This window comes from Cupressus sempervirens, chromosome 3 (genome assembly GCF_028749045.1).
Source record: "Cupressus sempervirens isolate cs-2001-9-10 chromosome 3, ASM2874904v1, whole genome shotgun sequence".
NCBI classification, from domain to species: domain Eukaryota; kingdom Viridiplantae; phylum Streptophyta; class Pinopsida; order Cupressales; family Cupressaceae; genus Cupressus; species Cupressus sempervirens.
Genome location: NC_143120.1, coordinates 359,758,580 through 359,780,284, shown reverse-complemented (window position 1 = coordinate 359,780,284; position 21,705 = coordinate 359,758,580). Strand labels below are relative to the sequence as shown.

Here is a 21,705-nt window from a genome sequence, read left to right as displayed (position 1 = left end):
CTAAAAAAGTAGAAGACCATTGCAAACATTTAGAGAAAATTTTCATAAGAGCTCTGGTGTACGGAACCTCCCTTTACCCTAAGAAATGTCATTTTTGTGTCATCAAAGGAAAACTCTTAGGACATATTGTCTCTAAAGAAGGCGTAGGGATAGATCTTCAAAGAGTAACAGTCATTAACAACATTGAAATTCCTAAAACAATTAAGGGCATCCAGTCATTTTTCGAACAAATTAATTATGTGAGAAGGTTTGTATCCAATTTCGCTAAAATCATTAAACCAATTGCTAAATGCTTTAAACAGGAGCTAAGATAGCATGGGATAACGAAGCTATTAAGGAAGCTCCCGTTCTCAAATCTCCAGATTTCAAGAAACCCTTCCAAATCTTCTCATTTGCCTCTTATCATACCAGAGCTGTTGTGATGCTACAAAAGAATGAAGGTGGTCATGAGCAGCCAATGGCCTTTTTTAGTAAAAGCTTACAGGTTGCTAAACTTAATTATGATGTCAATGAGAAGCAAGCCGATGCCCTTGTTAAAGCGGTCAAGTCTTTTAGGCTTTACTTGGTTGGAGCCAAAATCATTGTCTATGTGCCTAACGCAACTATCAAACATATCTTTAGACATTCAAATTACGAAATTGGCTAGATGCCAAGGATCAGGTAAGCTTATGGCAGAATCGAATTTGGAAGTCGTGCAAGTTAATCAAGTCCATTTTGATCATACTGAGGTTAGTATAGAAAGGTGTCTTTGATATAGTGATATAGTTTATTATCTAAGACACATGAAATATAAAGACAATCTAAATGATAACCAGAAAAGGACCATTAAGGTACAAACTGCAAAGTATGCACTGATTCAAGATGATTTGTAGTGGAAGAACCAAGATGGTGTTCTAATTTTCTATTTAGATACATATCAATCTGAAGTCATCCTTAAAGAAATGCACAAAGGAGTCTGTGGTAGTCATTTTTCAGCAAGGACTTCAACAAATAAAATTTTATGGGCAGGTTACTACTAGCCCCAACTTTTTAAAAATTGTCATGCATATGTATGAAACTGTGAAGCATGCAAGAAATTTTCTGGCAAACTAAAATATGATAGTGCCCTTCGACTAAGGACATTACAAGCAGAAGAACCATTCCAGATCTGGGGAATTGACTTCATCGGAGAAATTAGAGACAAATCAAGTGGTGGTCATAGCTGGATTCTAGTGGCTACCGATTATTTCACCAAATGGGTAGAGGCCATACCTACCCAACAATCTACAAGCAAAGTTGTGATCAAGTTCCTTACAGAGAATATTTTGACGAGGTTTGGAGTCGCACGAAAGATTATAGCGGAAAATGGCATGTGTTTTCAGTCTAACAAGTTTATTGACTTTTGTAGGAAATATGGTATAATCATGTCATATTCATCTCCTTATCATCCTCGGGGTAATTGAGTCCACTAACAAAAATATTCTGAAGATTATTAGAAGGATGTTAGACAACAACAAGCGCGTTTGGGACTCAAAGTTAAACTTGGCGTTATGGACAGAGAGGACCACTGTGAAGAAGTCTGCTGGTTTACTCATCATGCCCACAAGAGGCATGTCCCCAATAAGTGTAATGTCCCCATCTTTTTAGCATCTGAATGGAGTTCTTAGCTTTGACATTCTCCAAAGGCTAAGTGGAGAAATAAGGAGAAATTGATTAAATTAATTTCTTATAAAGTCATTAAATAAATTAAAATAAAAAGATTACTTTATATATAATTAATTTAATTAATTGAAAGTGCATTAATTATTGGAAAGGGGAAACTTTTAGTAATTTAATTTTTTAGAAACACAATTAATTATTGTATTGCAAGAGAGAAGCTTCTAGCGAGTGCATTAATTATTGGAAGGGGGAAACTTGTAGTAATTTAATTTCCTAAAAGCACATTAATTATTGGAAAGGGAGAAACTTCTAGAGAATGCAATTATTAAATATGTTATCTCCTTCTAGAAGGGTTAAGGAAAAGTATAAATAGAGGTAAGAGTTTCATTGTTTATCATCCGATTATTGTAAATTGCATCTAATATTAAGTGGGAGAAGAAACTAAGGTTTCCGATTTTAGTCAGCCATTGGAGAACTTCAACTCTTCAGTGTTGCAACCATTTGAGGTGGTGAAATATCCATTGAATTTGGTATTTAGGAGAGCTTCAATTCAAGAGTTCTATTTGTGCTTAAATTGGAGAATAGATTTTGGCTGCTACAGTACATTTGTACGATGTCGCGCTGCAGTATCTATGTTTGATTCATTTCCATTCTTAGGCATCACTATTATCAAGTTCCTCTTGTAACTAGTAGTAGTTATCATTGTACTTCATAAGCATATGATTTTGTTGTGATAATTTCCAAATCAAATTTTGGCATTACTATAGTCATTATTGTATGTCAATTGTTTGTCAAAATGTCAATTGGCTATAGGTATGTATTTCATATCTAGTTTCCATGTATTTGCATTGAAAATACCAAAAGAATTGCACTTGCATATTAGTTCCTTGTAAGAGGATATTATATTGGTATCAGAACTTGCTTGCAAAGTGTTTGAAAAAATGTCAAACAATTGAACTAGAGAAGATTTTGGTGTTTGAAAAAGTTATAACCTATTGGGGTTATTATATTGGTATCAAAGCGAAATCCTGCCATCCTGAGGGTTTAGCAATCACATGCAGCCACCTAGGGTTGGTTCTCAAAGATTTTCAATTTGCAAGTACACTTTATTTGACATGGAACAAGATTTTAACTAACAGCTAGAGACCATGGGTGACAGGCAAGAGCGTAGCCCACCAACAGACAATAGGAATGAAGATCAAGAAACAAGGGAATTTTATAGAGCAATGGTTATAGGACAAGAGCGAATGGCTCAGGCTTTGTAGACACTCACCACCATGGTTGAGCGCATGAATCCACAAGATAGACGAAATCAAAAACAAGAGGATGACAGGAGTGCAGTGGGATCACCTAGACCTCGTAGAACTCTTTCCAAAACAGCAGATAGGCCCACCAGTACAAGAACCAATAGAGGAAGTTATGGATGAGACATTTGCAGATATCCTTATGGCTGCAAATGATGAATGGGAATTATTGGCACCGTAGGTTCAGGAAAGGATGACCTTTGAACGCTTTGTAAATCAAAGAAGAGAACATTACAGGTCACTCAAACAGGAAAGGAGGTGTAGGGGTCAAAATAGTGAGCTAAAGAGGGCTACAGGCAAGCTTACTATGCCTACATTTGATAGGAGTGGTAAGATGACAGCTCAAACTTGGATCCATAAGCTTGACACATTTTTGGCACTAAGGCCAATGATAGAGATTGAACCTATCAAATACGCCACTTTGCATTTGGAGGGAGTAGCACATGATTGGTGGTACCATGGTATGGTAACACTTCAGCATAATCAGGTGACAATGTACCAAGACTTTGTGGATAGGTTGGTTGAAAGATTTGACAAGAAAGATCCAGATGTTTATTTCTAGGAATTAGCATAGCTGAAACAAATGGGCAACTTGAAGTATTACATTGGTGAATTTCAACGATTGGTAGTCATGGTGACAAACATTTAAGAGCGTAGATTGATAGTTATTTTCATTGAAGGCCTATCCGAACCACTTAGAGGTTGGGTAAAAGCATTTGATCCCATTTCTTTACAAGAAGCTATGAAAAAGGCAAGAAGTATAGAACGTGCAGTCCCAACAAACAAATTTCAATCCAAAGGAGCATCTTCTAGTAAGGATAACAAACTATTTTATAAAAAACTAAAGAGGACTGATTTCAAAAATGATTCTAAAGACAAATCTCCAGCACCTTTTGACAAGGAAATATTAAATGATTTGAGAAAGAAAAAATTATATTTCTATTGTAAGGGACCCTATGATGCAAACCATGACTGTCCTCTTAGACCAAAGGGCAAAGCTAATAGAGTTATCTGGGCATACTATGAGGAATCAGAATCAGATAATTTAGACCAGCAATCTGATATAGAGGAAATAGATGGTGAAAAAAAGGAAGGCAAGGCTGAAAACTTGTTCAAGGATGGGGAAGGAGATGGGCAACTTAGGGAAGCTCGTCTCGCTAGTATTAAGCAAGAAGGATCATTTCGAAATGAGAGGAGTACTTGCTGGATAGCGAGTTATAACTTTGGTTGATATCAGTGCCACTCATAATCTCATTAATGCTAGGTTGGTAGAAAGGCCTGGCATACAAACAGAGGAGTTTGGGGGAATTAGAGTAAAGGTAGCTAATAGCTATGTCCTCAATTGTGATCATAAGATCACTGGACTCCCATTGGAAGTTAATAATTATGCCTTTAAGGCAGATTTCTATGTTGTGCCTATGGGAGATACAGATATAGTCCTTGGAATGAGTTGGTTGCACAATATTGGTGAGTTCACTGTTAATCTCAAGGAGATGGAGATGAGGTTTAAAGCAAATGGGAAGACACAGATTCTTAAGGCAATCAGGAACAGTGATTTCAAAATGGTCTCTTTCCAGAGGATGGCTAGACTAGTTCGACATGATCAAGTAGAGTGGGCAGCAGAGTGCATGTTAATGCCATCACAGGAGGGACAGCAGAAGATTGAATATCCTCCTAATATTCAGACACTTAGAGTTAAACACTATAAGGTGTTCAATGACATTCCATCAGGTAGACCACCAGACAGGGGTATTGAGCACATCATTGAGTTAGAGGAGGGGGCTAAGCCCATCATGATTACACCTTACAGGCATTTGAAGAGGTTGAAGGATGAAACTAATAAAACCATAAAGGAGTTACTTGCTATGGGCCACATTAGACCAAGTAAGTCTCCTTTCGCTTCTTCAGTGGTGTTGATGAAGAAGAAGGATGGGACATTAAGGATGTGCATTGATTACAAGGTGCTTAATAGGAAGACAATTAAAAACAAGTACTCCATTCCCAAGATCGATGAGTTGATAGATGAGCTTCATGGAGCTTGCTTCTTCTCAAAAATAGATTTGAGATCAAGTTATCACTAGATCAAAGTTAGAGAGCAGGACATTGAAAAGACAGCCTTTAGATGTCATTGTGGTCATTTTGAGTTTGTAGTTATGCCATTTGCACTAACTAACGTGTCTGCTAGTTTTCAGGCAACAATGAATAAGACTTTCCATCTCAGTTGAGGAAATTTGTACTTGTCTTCTTCGATGATATCTTGGTGTACAGTAGATCTTGGGAGGAGCACTTGGTTCACTTTAACACGGTGTTGGATATATTGAGCAAAGAGTCCTTGTATGAAAAGGAGTTGAAATGTGATTTGGGTATGACAGAGTTGTATTTGGGTCACATCATCGATGCAAAAGGCGTACACATGGATCCTGAAAAAGATTCGTGCCATTGTGGAATGGCCTTCACCGGTGAACCTTACACAGTTGAAGGGCTTTCTTGGATTATGTGGTTTCTACAGGAGCTCTGTGGATGGATATTCAAGGCATGCAGCACCCTTGACAGATTTGATGAGAAAGGGAGCTTTCTTGTGGACTCCTGAGGCATAGGAGTGTTTTTAGAAATTTAAGGAGTTAAATGACTTCCTATCCAGTGTTAGCATTACCAAATTTCAGCAAACCTTTCGAGCTACACTGTGATGCTTCCGGACAGGGCATTGGAGCAATGCTTACGTAGGAGAAGCACCCTATTGCTTATGAGAGCAGGAAATTAATAGGGCCAGAACGGAACTTCAGCATATATGATAAGGAGATGTTAGCCATTATGCATGCTTTGGCTAAATTCAAGCAATATTTGGTAGGTAGCAAATTTTGCATCAAAACTGACCATAATAGCCTAAAACACTTTTTGGGGCAGCGAGATCTCAATGATAGGCAGCAGAAGTGGGTGAGCAAGTTACAGTCCTATGACTTCGATATTATATATTTTAAGGGGACACAGAATGTACTTGCTGATGCTTTATCATGTAGGCCCCATTTGAGCTTATTGACAAATATATCGGAGGATTGGAGACACTAGATCCTTGCAGAATATGCAAAGGATGTGTGGACCGTCGGATTCATAGATGGAACTATTCAGGACAGCGGATACAACCTTGTGAACGAGCTCATCATTTACAAAGGGTGAATATTTTTGGTTCCAGGCTCAACAATGAGGAGGATGGTTCTGAAATCTTTTCATGATTCACCTATGGCAGGCCATCCTGGTTTCTACAAAACATACCGGCAAATTAGAGAGCACTTCACATGGAAAGGGCTCAAAGCAGAAGTACTTCAGTATATTAGGGAGTGTCCCACCTGCCAGCAGAATAAGCAGGAACACTCCTATCCAAGCAGTTTACTTCAGCCACTTTTGATTCCTGATAGGAAGTGGGAGTGTTTATCTATGGACTTCATCATAGGACTACCTAGAGCCCAAGGCAAGGACTACATATATGTGGTTGTGGATCGCCTTATGAAGTTTGCACACTTCTTTCCAATCATTGCTACATATATTGCTACCAAGTGGCAGAGTTGTTTTTCAAGGAGATATTCAAACTACATGGCTTACCTTAGAGCATTGTGAGTGACAGAGACAGCAGGTTTATGAGTCAATTTTGGCAAGAGTTATTCAGGTCGTGTGCGACAGAGCTCACTCCGAGTACTAGCTACCACCCTCAGACAGATGGTCAGACAGAGATAGTGAATAAATGGGTGGAGGGATATCTCAGAAATTATATAGTAGGGCAACAGAAGCCATGGGTAAAGTGGATTTATCTTTGTGAGTATTGCTACAATACCACTTATCACATATCTATTCAAATGTCACCCTTTATGGCCCTATATGGGTATGAGGCACCCAATTTTATGGATTTGCTTTTGAGTGACAGTAGAGTGCCCAGTGCAAGATAATATAACTAAGGCACAGAATCAACAGAAGCAGTATGCAAACCAGAAGAGGACAGGGCGGACTTTTGAGGTTGGAGATATGGTGTATCTTATGTTGCAGCCTTACCGTCAATCCACTCTCAAGAAGAGTGGTGCTGAGAAACTTAAGCCACAAATGGTATGGTCCATTTAGGATTATTAGGAAAGTGGGAGAGGTGGCTTATGAGTTAGATTTGCCAAAAGAGAGCAAGGTGCACAACGTTTTTCATGTGTCACACCTTAAGAAGGCACTAGGACATCATATTGTTCCTTCTATAGTGCTCCCACCCTTGGATGATGAGGGAAAATTGATATTGGTGCCAGAGGCTATCATTTTTCAAGGAAAGGAACTTGAGGCAGAGCACTATAAGGGAGTATTTGTGAAATGAAAGGACTTGCCAGTAGAGGATGCGACATGGGAGAATGAGGAGATTTTGCAGCATCCGGACTTGAAGTTGCTTGAGGACAAGCAATTTCAGGGAGGGCAAACTGTAATGTCCCCATCTTTTTAGCATCTCAATGGAGTTCTTAGCCTTGACATTCTCCAAAGGCTAAGTGGTGAAATAAGGATAAATTGATTAAATTAATTTTTTATGAAGTCATTAAATAAATTAAATTAAAAAAGTGACTTTATATTTAATTAATTGAAAGTGCATTAATTATTGGAAGGGGGAAACTTCTAATAATTTAATTTTCTAGAAGCACAATTAATTATTGTATTGCAAGAGAGAAGCTTCTAGCCAATGCATTAAGTATTAGAAGGGGAAAACTTCTAGTAATTTAATTTCCTAAAAGCACATTAATTACTTTAAAGGGAGAAACTTCTAGAGAATGCAATTATTAAATATTTTATTTTCTTCTAGAAGGGTGAAGGAAAAGTATAAATAGAGGTGAGAGCTTCATTGTTTATCATCCGATTATTGTGAATTGCATCTGATATTAAGTGGAAGAAGAAACTAAGGTTTCCGATTTCAGTCAGGATTGGAGAACGTCAACTCTTCAATGTTGCAACCATTTGAGGTGGTGAAATATCCATTGAATTTGGTATTTAGGAGAGCTTCAATTCAGAAGTTCTATTTGTGCTTAAATTGGAAAATAGATTTTGACTACTAAAGTACGTATGTACAATGTCGGGCTGCAGTATCTATGTTTGATTCATTTCCATTCTTGGGCATCACTATTATCAAGTTCCTTTTGTAACTATTAGTAGTTATCATTGTACTTCATAAGCATATGATTTTGTTGTGATAATTTCCGAATCAAATTTTCGCATTACTATAATCATTATTGTATGTCAATTGTTTGTCAAAATGTCAGTTAGCTGTAGGCATGCATTTCATATCTAGTTTCCATGTATTTGCATTGAAAATACCAAAAGAATTGCACTTGCATATTAGTTCCTTGTAAGAGGATATTATATTGGTATCAGAACTTGCTTGCAAAGTGTTTGACAAAATGTCGAACAACTGAACTAGAGAAGATTTTGGTGTTTAAAAAAGTTATAACTTATTGGGGTTATTACAATAAGAGCCACCAATAGAGCCCAACTTTGTGCGAATTTGAAAGCCTCCATTTGAGAAGAAATTTTGGAGATTGATGAAAGGATCTCTTGCAAGTACTGAGAAGATATGTGATCATGCAACATTATAAGGAAGTGAGAAGAAGGAAATATCTTTTATAAAGATATATAGTCTCCAGACTGCAGCAAGAATACAACAGAGGTTATTTATTGGAGCATATAATCATCTGAAGTTAGAGAAAGCTCGAACTGATATAGAAGTTTATAGCACTGCAAAGTAATCTAATAAACTTGCATTGGTCAATTTATCAAACAGACAGAGATATAGAACAACTACAAAGTAATGATCCGGACGTTGCTTTGAAATACTAGTGAATGTGGTATTAATCAAACCATCTACGTAAAAGTCGTGATATATACTTTGGTGAGAGCCTGGCAATAATGGGAATAGCTTAATAGTTGCAGTTATTCCACACATGAGTTCTATTGATAGTTCAAGCACAAATCTGAGTGCTGCTGCGGTGAGATCATTGTTTGAGAGGAAGCATGATGGTGAAGCAACAGTTGAGGCTGTTGAACTAATTGCATCATTTGTTAAGACATTGTTGTTGTCTCATCCCAATACTGAGCAGTTTAACAAAGTATATATGGATTGAACATACTCAGATCGAATACACTAGAGAAACAAGGATCTCTAAAAACAAAAAATACACAAAACTCCTTGCCAAGCCATCATCTACGGTGTCATGTCACTATATTTCTAGCCACAGTATATATACAGTGGTGATAGGATATGGTGTCGTGTGACTTTGTGGGAAGTAAGGACATTGGTGAATATGAAATCTACATAAACCACTGGTTCTTACCTGCACAGTGACAGTGATAGAGGCTATGCCCAAGAAAGAAGGAAAAAGCAGGTATAGACTCACCCATGATGCTAAACCCGCATGAGTGAAGGATGAGAGAGTCAAAATAGGAAGACTATTATCTTAACGTCCAACATCTCCTATGAGGAATACATATATTCACCAGGCAGGCAATGATTAATTTTCCCAACATGAATTAATGAAGGAAATCTACAGTGTATACAACTATTGATTATCCTTTGATGGAATCGCAGACAGAAATGATGCTTGAAATAACGGAGCATCAGAAACCATATATTTATTAAAATGATGGTGTATGTTACAATTAAGGTCGTCTATTATAAAGTGATATTAATTGCAAGGAAGATTTGAAGGCCATGATTCCCAGATACCATTGCCATTTTGAAATCATATTCTAATATTATATTTTTTGGTTATTGCAGGTTCGGGGTGCACTAAAAATGGAGACTTTTCAAACTAAAAGAGGGAGTATGCCCAAACATGTTGATGCGAAAAGAATAATGTTCATATACAATGCCAAAATAAAAAGGTTTGAAGTAAACTTACGTAAAAGTTACCCTACTCTCAAGTGCTTGTTATCACTCGTTCCAAATGATTCATGGCCAGTGAACGTGTGAAACAGTTAAGGAATTTGGAGTACACAATAGGCTAAATATTTTCTTTGTGGAAGTTTGTGTGACCATCTAACATCTCTGGGTGTATTTGATTATATATGCCGCTTCATGTTTGGATTAGCATGTATTTCATAGAGATGTATAAATTATTAACTAAGCTCAGGATCAGTTATTAGTTTTAAAGGAGCGCATTGTTTTGAAAAGGTTACACACCCTTTCATTGGTTATAAAAAGGGGATGTAAGAAATAATATCTTACCATACACAAGTCATATACAATATTTTTAAATTCTGGGCATTCTTAAACTATCCAAGCACTTGTCAAATACTATTTCTTAATGGCAAAGATCGAATGATTGAACCAAGCTGGTGGATGTTGGAGTATTGGGCAAAGTTTAAATACTGTTTGGGATTGAATTGCAGCGAATAGAGCATCATCATTGAGTGTCTTCATTGCATTTTTATTCCAGGCATAATCAGTACGTGATTTTATTTGATTTGTTCTTAAAGTCTTAGAAGCAAAATATTATATAGTTCTGTCCTTTACAATCATTTTTCATTTCTGGAAGTAATTTAATATCAGGATAAGTGGATAGAAGCAATTATAGCTATTCGAACTTGATAATTACAGATATTGTGAAATACTAAATTGTTTCCATATCTGAGTCTATTTTGTCTTCGTATGAGTTAAAAACAAATTAGACTAGTTTGAAATTGCAAATGCGTAATTGATTTGTCGCATGTTGGTAATTAAGTTATTTATAATTTAAATATACAAAATTTCATAAAGTTGTAAATTAAAACTTGTAATATTGACTCTATCATCCCCTTTGAATTCTGGCACTGATCATTAGTTTGCTAATAGTTCCTGATTCATATGCTGGCAACCATTCTGTATCTTTCCTTTGAAAGTTGATATATCCACTTGTTTTAACAATTCATAATATCGTTTCATTCCAAACACTCTCATATTCATATAGTCAATAATTTTGTTCTTAATTCAAAATCTGTAAGTTTGAAGTATTTGTATTCCAAAGTTATCATTAAAGTTGTACTTATTTGAGGAAGTCAAAAGCTTTCTAAATTTCTTGCCATTTTGGAAGACCTTTATTGCATTCAAATCTATCTATTATACGTAATCTTGGATTCAAGTGAGTGCTTCAAGATCAAGTGCACCCGCCTTGGCCTTGCAAAGCCAAAAGTGCAGAAGATCGAATTCATTGATCTTGTCAAGTTGGCCATAACCGATTGAATATCCCAGCATCAAGTTGGCAAGACTCGGTAGGATTTCAGTCTGTGGTTTTGGGAACCAACACCAATAATGCTCTTATTTCTAGTTTTCAATTGATCAATGACAATTTCCTTCAAGAGTAAGCAAACTGGTACATAACTATAAAATGTGCAAGAAACATGAAACAATGAATTCTTGAACTCTTTAGATGATCCCATAAACCAATTTTGGTGCCATAATTATTTTATTTTTAATACCAAATGTAAACTGTAAGCACTCAAAAAAGTGGTTCAATATATCAGACTGCACAAGCAATTGTCATTTTTCATTAGAAATTAGAACTTGTGGCCTTCCAAATAAAGATGTCTCAGATATTGTAGACAGCACTGCAAAAATGAGTGAAGTGGATAAATTTCAGTTGCATCTTCTCTAGACCCATAAAGGGAATAGCCCCAACTTTATAAAAACATTTACAAGTTTTTACGCTAAAATAATCAATATGCACACTATAAGCATATTTCCACTCTGTTCCCATTTTACCTACTCTTTCATAGAACTTACCTCTTACTAATGGCTAAAATATAGACTATACAGAAAGAATATTTAAGGAGGAACCTATGTTTAGGATGATAGTGCTAAGGCTGCATAGATGCATGGACAAACCCAAAGGACCTTTAGGTAAGATAATATCAAGCATACAATATAGGTAAAATGGCAACCATGTTGATATGGTGCACACACTTGCTACTGAGGAATATATGCATATGTTTTATAAGTTGTACAGTAAGAGATTTCACCCATGTTGGCTATGAAAGACCCTTCCACAGCATAGGTCCACTTTCCGACACCATGAAAACTAGGACTCTCAAATTATTACAATAAAAAATATTATTTAAAAGCGCTTCGGTAACAGTTTGTTGAGACTATATATACATGTTAGAATAAAAATGGTTCAGCATGATAGTGTCTTACATGTGAGTCTCATCAGACCTATATGTCTCCATTGGTCTTCCGAGGAGTGATCTTACCTGTCATGTGGATGAAATTCTAGCATAATGTGCTGTAGATGCACCGCACCATCATGCTATACAATTTCTATTATAAATTGTATGTGTACTTTCAAAGATAATAACTGAAACTAATATTTTACATGTTCAGAATAATGGACATTCAGGTAGCTAACCTGAAGGCGGTTTATGCATCCCAGAATTTGATCAATGGCATCCCGGCACCATAAGCGCACATCAGTACAAACTTGATCATTTCGACTTCTTGCAGTATGAAGCTTTTTTGCTGGCTCTCCAATCAAATCTGTCAAGGCTGCCTCTATGTTCATATGAACATCTTCTCTATCAGCTCTCCAAGTAAATTTTCCACTTTCAATATTTCTCTGTATTTCAGCTAGACCTTTCAGTATAGCATCTCTATCCTCTGCAGTTATAAGACCCTGTATCATCAATAAACAAAACACATTACTAATCTGCAGAAACATGTCAAACATCCACAATCAAATGAATGCAAGCATTCTAAAGATAAAGAAAGAAGCTCAATTTAAATAGTCTATCCTTTAAGAGGATACTACCAAGAACAAGATGCACAAAATTTACCCTGCAAACAAGTTCAAGCACCTCCCACAGAATCCTTACAAAAGAAAACAAGACCAAATCATCAAGGCATACAGCAACAATAATCCAAAACAGAACAAATTTAAGCACTCCAACTATAACCCTGTTAACATCTAAATAAACAGTGGCATCCAATCACCTGTGTTAATATACAAAATTAAGGAAGATGATTCAGATTTTCAGAAGGCGTATCAACTAGAGTTCAGAATCATTGACAGGATTACAGAGTCACAACCTAAACGACCCTAGACTCCATTCATGAAGTCCCAACCATATATGTTTTGGTAGATTTTATCCAGAAAACCCCATACAAGCTGACAATTTACCACGTCAAGTCTATGAAGCTTACAAATGATGAGACATGGACAAAAACTGTTTTGCAATTTTTTAAAACTGCAGTTTAAAACCTCTAATTCTAAACTATAATTAGGTGAATGTGTTATATTTTAACATCTAATTTATTCAGAAACTCACAACAAAGCTCGCTGATTTGTTCACTGAAGAAACTTTACAAAAGATTTTGTACCTTAGATAAGCTAAAGTTACAATGAGTTTATTGTACATCTATTCAATTTGGATTTTAATCAGGAGAAATGGTAAATATTATAATTAATTAGAATGATAGATGAATATCAAGCACATGAGCACATTGTGTAAAGGTATGTTTGGTGATAAATACCAAGTTTGAGTCCCACGGTGGACATGGTTCCTTGGCTGAGTTGGTCTTAGTAGATGGTGGTTTTCAATGTGCAAGGATGAGGACCCCCATTTGTGGCCTTGCTGGGTAGGCTAGTTAATTGCCAGATCAACTAAGATGATGAAGGTTAAGGATATACAGAACTTAAAACAATATCCCTCAAAATAAAAATCTACAATAGATATCCTCTGAAAAAAAAAAGCATTTCCACTTTCATGTTTTTACAGCAAAAAAGACTCTGCTCAATTTTTTTCACTGTAGGTCTAAAATCATACTAGTTTAAAGGTGAGGTTCTATATTGCCACCATGTAGTTGCATTGTAAAATAATAGCTTCTTCGCTTAATAAATCCTTTGATACCCACACCCCTCTACTTTGTTCTTGTTTTTCTTCCATTCCTGAATTAAACGGTACAACAAATAATTTTTTTAATAAGGCAGGAATGCCCATATCTTCATAAAGGTTTTGTGTACTTATTTGCTGTCATTTTTCCTCTTGCAAGTTACAAATAGTACCTTAATCCCTGCAACTACTACGATATCCTCTTCAACAAGAATCTAGTTACAAAGTCAGACCCACAAACCATCACACTAAAACCCTTTTCATCGAAACAAGAAAATTCTATTTAACAACAAGTGTATGACGGTCACCTCCATCCAAATGGCTCTTTTGTAACAAATGTCAGTATGGCTGTCCTTGTTTGAACTGTCTTCACCATCAAAAATGAAATGTACAATTTTGAAGAAAATGGGTGACCATCATCAATCTAGATTCATAGTTCACATTCCTCCCCCATTCAATCAATCAATGACAATCAACTTATATAACCTAAGTCATCATCACAACAGTCACTACACCTTACCATTGGACCGTGACTGGCTAGACCAATCAACAAGGACCATGTTATCAAATGTAAAGTTTCTTACCAGATCTCAAATTTGTGGCTTACTGATGCACAATTTTATTGCAGGTACGAACACTGTTCACAAAGGACAGATTTGCTCCAGAATCTATAGAAGTTAGTACAGAGATAACAGAGATAATATAATAATCTTGAACTTGAAATGTCCTTCGATCCAACAATAGGAATCTAGGACCCCAAAAGAGCATATAAATATGGTGAGTTGGAATTGTAGAGGTTACCCATGGAGAAGAGGACCAAGGTTGGGGCCCATATCCAAAGGGCAAGACATTATATGCCATATAGAAACACACAAACATGAAGGGTGTAGAATTCCAAAATTTGAAGGGTACAATAAAGTATCCACATGGAATGAAGAAACGGAAACAGGCAAACGGTATGGGGGGGATTAATATTTTGATAAATTACACATGGAGTAAAAACATCAAAGTGGAGAAAGAAGACCCAAATAAAAAATTCATATGGCTAAAGATTGAGGACGGAGAGGAGATTACATGGCTGGCTGCATGCTATTTCGCGCCTAAAAACTCCAAGTTCTACAAAAGGAGAAATCTTGACAATGAAGATCCATTTGCTGCACTAAAAAGAGACATTCTCTCTTATAGTTCTATGGGGGACACTATCCTAATGGAAGACTTTAATGCCAGGACAGCGAACAATCAATCTATTTAGCTGAGCAATGACTTAACGGAGGACAGCAATCCTTTGTGGCTAAGAGAAGTAGAGGACACAAGCAGTAAAAGAATCTCACAGGATAAGAAAGGTGGCATATCCCAATTTGGAGTGGAGTTATTGGGGCTTTGTAGTCTTCATGGGCTGGTTATCTGCAATGGCATGCAGCGATGGCCAAAATCAAATAGAATCACATGTAAAACTTACAATGGACAAAGCGTAGTAGACTACATGATATGCTCTCATTTATCTATTGCCAAAATATCAAACTTCAAGGTCAAGCACTGCCCTACAAAGCTAAATTCAGACCATATGCCTCTCTATATTAAGTACAATATCAGAGTTAACAGACCACACAACGTTCAGCACCAAAGAGACAGCACAAAAAGTTCAAAGATGGAAAAATACTTATAAACTATGAGAATAAGGAGATATTTTGTGCCACTCTAGAACAACAGATTCAAATGGCACATTACAACACAGATTATGAGGGGGACAGTAATAAGAAAGAGTATAACAGCAGCAGCTTGGTTATTCCTCTAATCCAAAAAGCTCTAAAGGGTTGTAAGAGAACAAGAGCAAGGAAAAACTTATCAAACACGTTCCCATCTAATCTGTGGTATGAAGAAGAATGTAAGGATGCCAAAAGAGGTCTTAAGAGGAAAAAAGAAAACAAAGCAAGCAGTAAAGGAGTACAAACAATTGATCAAATAAAAAAAAAGATGAATATGTGACAAAATGAAGGAGTTAATCAAGTTAGGAAAACTTAATCCTAAAGGATTCTGGAGAGAGCTACAATAGGTTAGAAAACATGCTGAAAATAAAATTACGCATTCTCAATGGCTGGAATATGCAAAACTGTTATATGAGAGACTGGAAGGAAAGACACCCCCACCTATAATCAACAGCTCAATTGACTTATTCTCAATAGAGGACATCAACCTAGGGATAAAGAATTTAGCAAGTGGCTAAGCCCAAGATATTGATAGGCTGCAAGCAGAATTCTTAAAATGGGGGGCAGATTTATTGGCACCACACATCCAGAACATTTTCAACAAAGTCTCCCAAGGCTGCTTTCCCACACAATAGATCACCAGCGTAGTTATCCCACTTCACAAGAGTGGGGACGTCAACAATCCCTCCAATCATCGCACCATCATAGTGAACCCTCTCTTAGGTAAGCTCTTTGGGAGTATGCTAGAGCATAGAATCAGCAGTTGGGCAGAAAAAGAGGAAAAAAGAGCGACGGGGTAGGTAGGATTCAGACCAAAACACTCCACCATAGATCACTGCATTACCTTGAGATACCTCATAGAAAAGGTTTGGGAGAAACAAGGTGACGAAGTTTTTTGTTGCTTTGTCAACTTTAAGAAAGCCTTCGATACTGTACCTAGAGATAAACTATGGAGTAGAATGGAAGAAATGGAAGTGCCAAATGAATGCAGAGCTACTATTTACAAGCTATATGAATAGATTAAAGCAAAAATCAGAACTAAAGAGGGCATGTCAGAGTGCTTTGGGAGTAACATTGGGGTCAAACAAGGATGCCCACTCTCCCATACCTTGTTTGGACTTTATATAGACAAGCTGGAAGAATGGATAAACAAGGCCAATGGGGAAGGTATCCAACTTGTTGGTTACGTGGTTAGACTGCTTCTTTATGCGGATGACCTCATCCTCATCGCTAAGACTGCTAGAGGCTTGAGAGAGCATTTGAGTAAACTAGAGACCTTTTGCACGGAGGTAGGGATGGAAATCAACACGTCTAAGACCAAAATCATGATCTTCTCCTTGAAAAAAAGACAACAGCAACATGCATTCATATTTAAGGGTAACATATTAGAAATCATGAAAGAATACAGGTATTTGGGGGTTGACTTCCATTATCAGCTAGGGCGGGAAACTTGCAAATCAAAAAGGATACAAGAGGGATGGAAGGCCTCCTACCTCCTTCAAAATAGGTGCAAGAAAGCAGAGTTGTGGGACTAGAAGACTAGGAAAATCCTATTTGGGCTTTTGGTGATCCCGGTTGTACTATACGACAACGAAATATAGGGGAGCAGCATATCAAACCATAAATGGCGACAAATAGAAAGAATTCAAAAACATTTCATCACTACCAACCTCAAAGTCAAATCAACAGTTCCCTATGAGATTCTTCTGGCTAAAGCAGGCATGTTCCCGGTGAAAGCCTACACAGTTATTTGCTTGTTCGGTTATCTTAAAAAAGTAGAAAAGATGGATGCTAACCGCTGGCCTAAGTTAGTGGTTGAGGAGAAGCTAGACCGTTGAAAGAAGGCATGGAGGAAACAAAATAATAAATGGCTCAACAAGTGGAACATTGAGCATCAAGAGTGCCCAAAAACCAACACAGAGATAAAAAAGTGGGTATTAGAAAAAGTTAGGACTGCCATGTGGACAAATCAAGTCAGTAGAAAAAAGGCCTACTCTGTCAACGAATTTAACCACACCTACGAGCACGGTGACAAAGAGTACCTAGGAGCTGACATCAGAGGTAAGGCAAGAATCTTGATAGCCCAGTTGAGGTCGGGTTCACATCACTTGAGGTGCAAAACCGGCAGATGGAAGATCCCTAAAGAAAGGTGGGAGGAGAGAATTTGTAGGTTTTGTAACAAAGGCACAATGTAGACAAAATGTCACTATATAAAGGAATGTATGGCATATGAAGACATCCGGGTCCAATTCAGGGACACGATACAAGTGAACAGTATAAAAGAGCTTTTTGAGGGGCCAAGACTTCACAAGGTGGCCACCTTGCTAATGCCTCTCCACAAAAGAAGGGACAGCCTCGAAAAATCTCAGCAGAATATTTGGTGGACCACCCTTTTTTGGTCCCATAGACCTTTGGTCTCGTGGACGTTAGTAAAACTCATTTCATTTAAATTATGTACTTCCATTAATTGATTTTGATGCCTTGTTTATTCGAGCGGATCAAGTATACATATTGTGTGGAAGGGTGTGGGGATGAATGGTCATGTCTCCGAATGGAAACATGAGCATTCATCCTCACACCTGTTCAGTGGTAACTAATCATTCCCAATTTGTTACAGACTTAACACAAGTCTAACAATGTATTACCAAACATTAAGATTTGCAGCCCAATATAAAGCATAGATCAATAGTGATCTAAATATCAAAGGAATCAGAATAAGTTTCGATCATGCCTTAATTGGTCTCAAAAAATATATATAGATCATCAGTTTCAACTGTGCATTCATACAACAAATACATATGCATATATGTATAACAGTATGTGCATCATATTGTTGTACATATATACGCCCATAAAATTATAGGTATGTACATGCTGATCACAGTTAATGTCAGACCGAAGCTACGTGCTTTAACACTCCCTCTTAGCTAGGGAAGACAAAGTGCATATATATAATTTCTCCTTATTTGAAAAGTAACATCCTCTAGATATATTTATGAAAATCAAGTCTCATGATATTCCTTCCAGTTATGGTGTGTACATAGATATCAAGTCTCGTGATATCCACCATAAAAGTTCATGGTATATCCATAGATATTAAGTTACATAATATCCACCATGAATCTGAGCATATTGATCTTCAGCAGATATCAAGTCACATGATATCTATCAACATGCTCTTTTAACTATCATGATTTTTCCATGAATATCAAGTTACATGATATTCATCATGATAGTAATCTAATAATTATAAAGTCATCACCTTATATTATTAGAATCAACATTTCATTATAAAAGATTGTCACCTTTTAATAATGTACATAGGGTAGGCCCATATGTCATTGAGTCACACATATGACAAAAGAGTTTACACTTTAAACATCTTTATTAAAATAATACAAATTTACAAAGTTGAGACTCAATCTCATAAACTTACATTTCAACCATAGCAAGTTTCTTTCTGAAATGATTAACCTTCACTTTAGGACCTTCACTTTAGGAAGAGCCTTGGTGAGAATGTCAGTGGTTTGATCACCTGTATTAATATATTCCAACTAAATAGCTCTTTTTTCCACCATGTCTCTTACATAGTGGTAAAGAATTTCTATATACTTGAATTTGTTAGAGTAAATAATTAATTATTTATTATTTATTCTATTTACTTAAGCTTACTTAGGTAAATGCATTTCATTTATTAGTTGTAGTCTAGAAGTTAGTTATAAGTTGTTGACAATACGAAAGTTTGTTTTTTCCTAAGTCATACTTACCCTCTCACCTTGTTCGAGGACTTTCCACCTCATGTGGATGTATGCTTAATTGTCACACTTATCTCCTGGCCTCTTCTAGCTTGTTCTAGGAGATTCCTTGAGCTCTTTATATTGAGCTCCTTCATTGTATTTTCAACATCTCATTCTTGTATATTGTAAATACATTTTTTTTGTGTTTGCATATTTTCTCTCTCATGTCCGTTTAGGGTTTTTCCCTTGCTCCACGCTCTTCTCTCCTTGAAATCCAACTCCAACATGGTATCAAAGCCTCCCTACTGCTGCTTGGTTAAAGAATTTTTGAAACCGTGACTTGGAGTCACAAACCCTAGTTTGTTTCTGCATATTTCTTCAAATTAGGGGGACAGCAAATTTTCGGAGCACACTGGACCCAAACGAACACTGCCATTGGATCCGGAAGGCAATTTACAGTCAGGATTGATATAAAACTTTTCAATTTTGGAAACAAAGCTCTGGGAGGCAAAAAAACATTTGCTTGCAAGCCTTTCATACGGTCGTACAAACGATTTAGGGTTTAAAAAAATTTTAAAAGGCAGTGTCGGGCCACGCCACCATGGGGCCGCCTACGCCTCACCACAAACTAGCCACGCAGCCCACCAGGCACTCAGCCCTGCCACAGCCTCCCCGCCACCTGTCACCGGTGGCGCCACCTTCTCCCTCCGCTCCGCCGGTGTTCTCTGCTCGTCCGCTACTCCGACAGCAGTCTACCGCTCCAGCCCAGTCAGCAGTTTTTGCCCGTGTGGCAGTTTATTCTAAGCACAGTTGGCAGCCCGCGGGGGTGACACGTGACCTGGGTGTCATGTGGCACCTTGCCACGTGTACCCGCCGCGTCACCCCTGCCACGTCGATTTTGCCACATGGCCTCTTTTTTTGCTACGACAGCTGACTGGCCGTCAAATTTAAACTAGTGAAATGCTGACATTAGCATGATGTTAGCGTTGCATCACCTCTTGCACATCTCCTAGGTCCTTTTTGACCTATTTGCAGTTTTTTAGTCTAACTTGAGCATACGAAGGTATTTTTTCGATCTGAAATAAGTGTTGAAAAGCTGATTCCGAGACGGAGTCATTGGTGCAAGTATTTTCAGATTTTGATACAATTTTGTTACTCGTTTTTTCAGTTGGAGTCCGAAGTTGTGTTTTTGACTCCGGCAAGCTTTTCTTTTGCATCCCATGTCCGTTTTTTGAAAACGTTATATTTTTGGAAAGCTGGTTCTGTCATCTTTTCAGAAATGTAGTCCTTTTTCTTAGATTTTGGCCCATGCTTTTTCTATCATGTTTTTGGCGTTTTTGCTCTATGGTGGATATCTTGGTTGTTTTAGGTTCAAGGATCGTTTTCTTGGCATGGTTTCCTTTGTTTTGGGTTGTACTATGTTTTGTATCAGCTTATTTTTGGTTTTGATCATTGTAGCTATCACTTGTAAGCATTTTTATGTATCGCACTAAAATAAAGTGCCACTTTTGCATTCCGAGGGTCATGAACGTTGTTTTGAGACAGTTGTACCTACACTATTTTCATAAAGCACCATGGGGGGATAGTAGTTGTCATATTTGTGCCATCTTCCTTTGTCAAGTGAGTGTCCCTTCCACGACATTACCCCATGCAGAGTCAGTTTGATCGTGCCTTTATGGGTGTCTGTACCTCTTCATCTTTCTCTTCGTTCTTGGTTCATCTGCAGGAGACTTTGGCTAACTTTTTCAATTGCCTGTTATCTCACCCGTCTACATTAAGGGGGGGTTATGATGTTGTTCTAATGCTTCCGTGGTTCGATGGTTCGATAGTGTGAACTATGTATTCAATGGTTGATCCTATATACAAGGCGATTGCAGTGGTTGGTTACCTATGCATTTCGGTGAGATGGATCATCTACCATATAGACACGCTCAATTCGTGCCATCTTCCATGGAGGTTCTTCAAATCAGCAATTTTCTTTTTTATGGCAGATTTTGTGGCTTCTTCATGCTTCAGTGATGCTCTTCATGATCACTCTTTGTTCTTGTTTTAGGGGACATTTCTCTAGTTGGAGGCTTCTTCAGTTCTTCACTAGGTTCTTACCTTTTTTTGGGGGAGGGTTTTTCCCACGTGGTTTTCTCTTTTTCCTTGTTTTCAAAGGTTGCATTTTGCATTGTACATGGGTACCTAAAATGGCCTCATTGTCGGGACCCATTTTGCATCTTTTTCTTTGTTTTGTGAGCTTAAGGCATTTTCCTAAGTTGCACTTGAGGGGGGGTGTTAGAGTAAATAATTAATTATTAATTATTTATTCTATTTACTTAAACTTACTTAAGTAAATGCATTTCATTTATTAGTTGTAGTCTAGGAGTTAGTTATAAGTTGTTGACAATACGAGAATTTGTTCTCTCTTAAGTCATACTTATCCTCTCACCTTGTTCGAGGACTTTCCAC

General features: G+C 37.2%; 1 protein-coding gene across 1 annotated transcript in view; it reads right to left on the bottom strand.

Moving 5' to 3' along the window:
- LOC149566485 (L-Aspartase-like family protein) overlaps positions 1-21,705 on the bottom strand; it is an 82,098-nt gene that overhangs the window by 46,246 nt on the left and 14,147 nt on the right. The window contains exon 2 of the mRNA XM_089819806.1: positions 12,329-12,592. Coding sequence (XP_089675932.1) covers positions 12,329-12,592 — 264 coding nt within the window. The remainder of the gene's footprint in view (positions 1-12,328; positions 12,593-21,705) is intronic.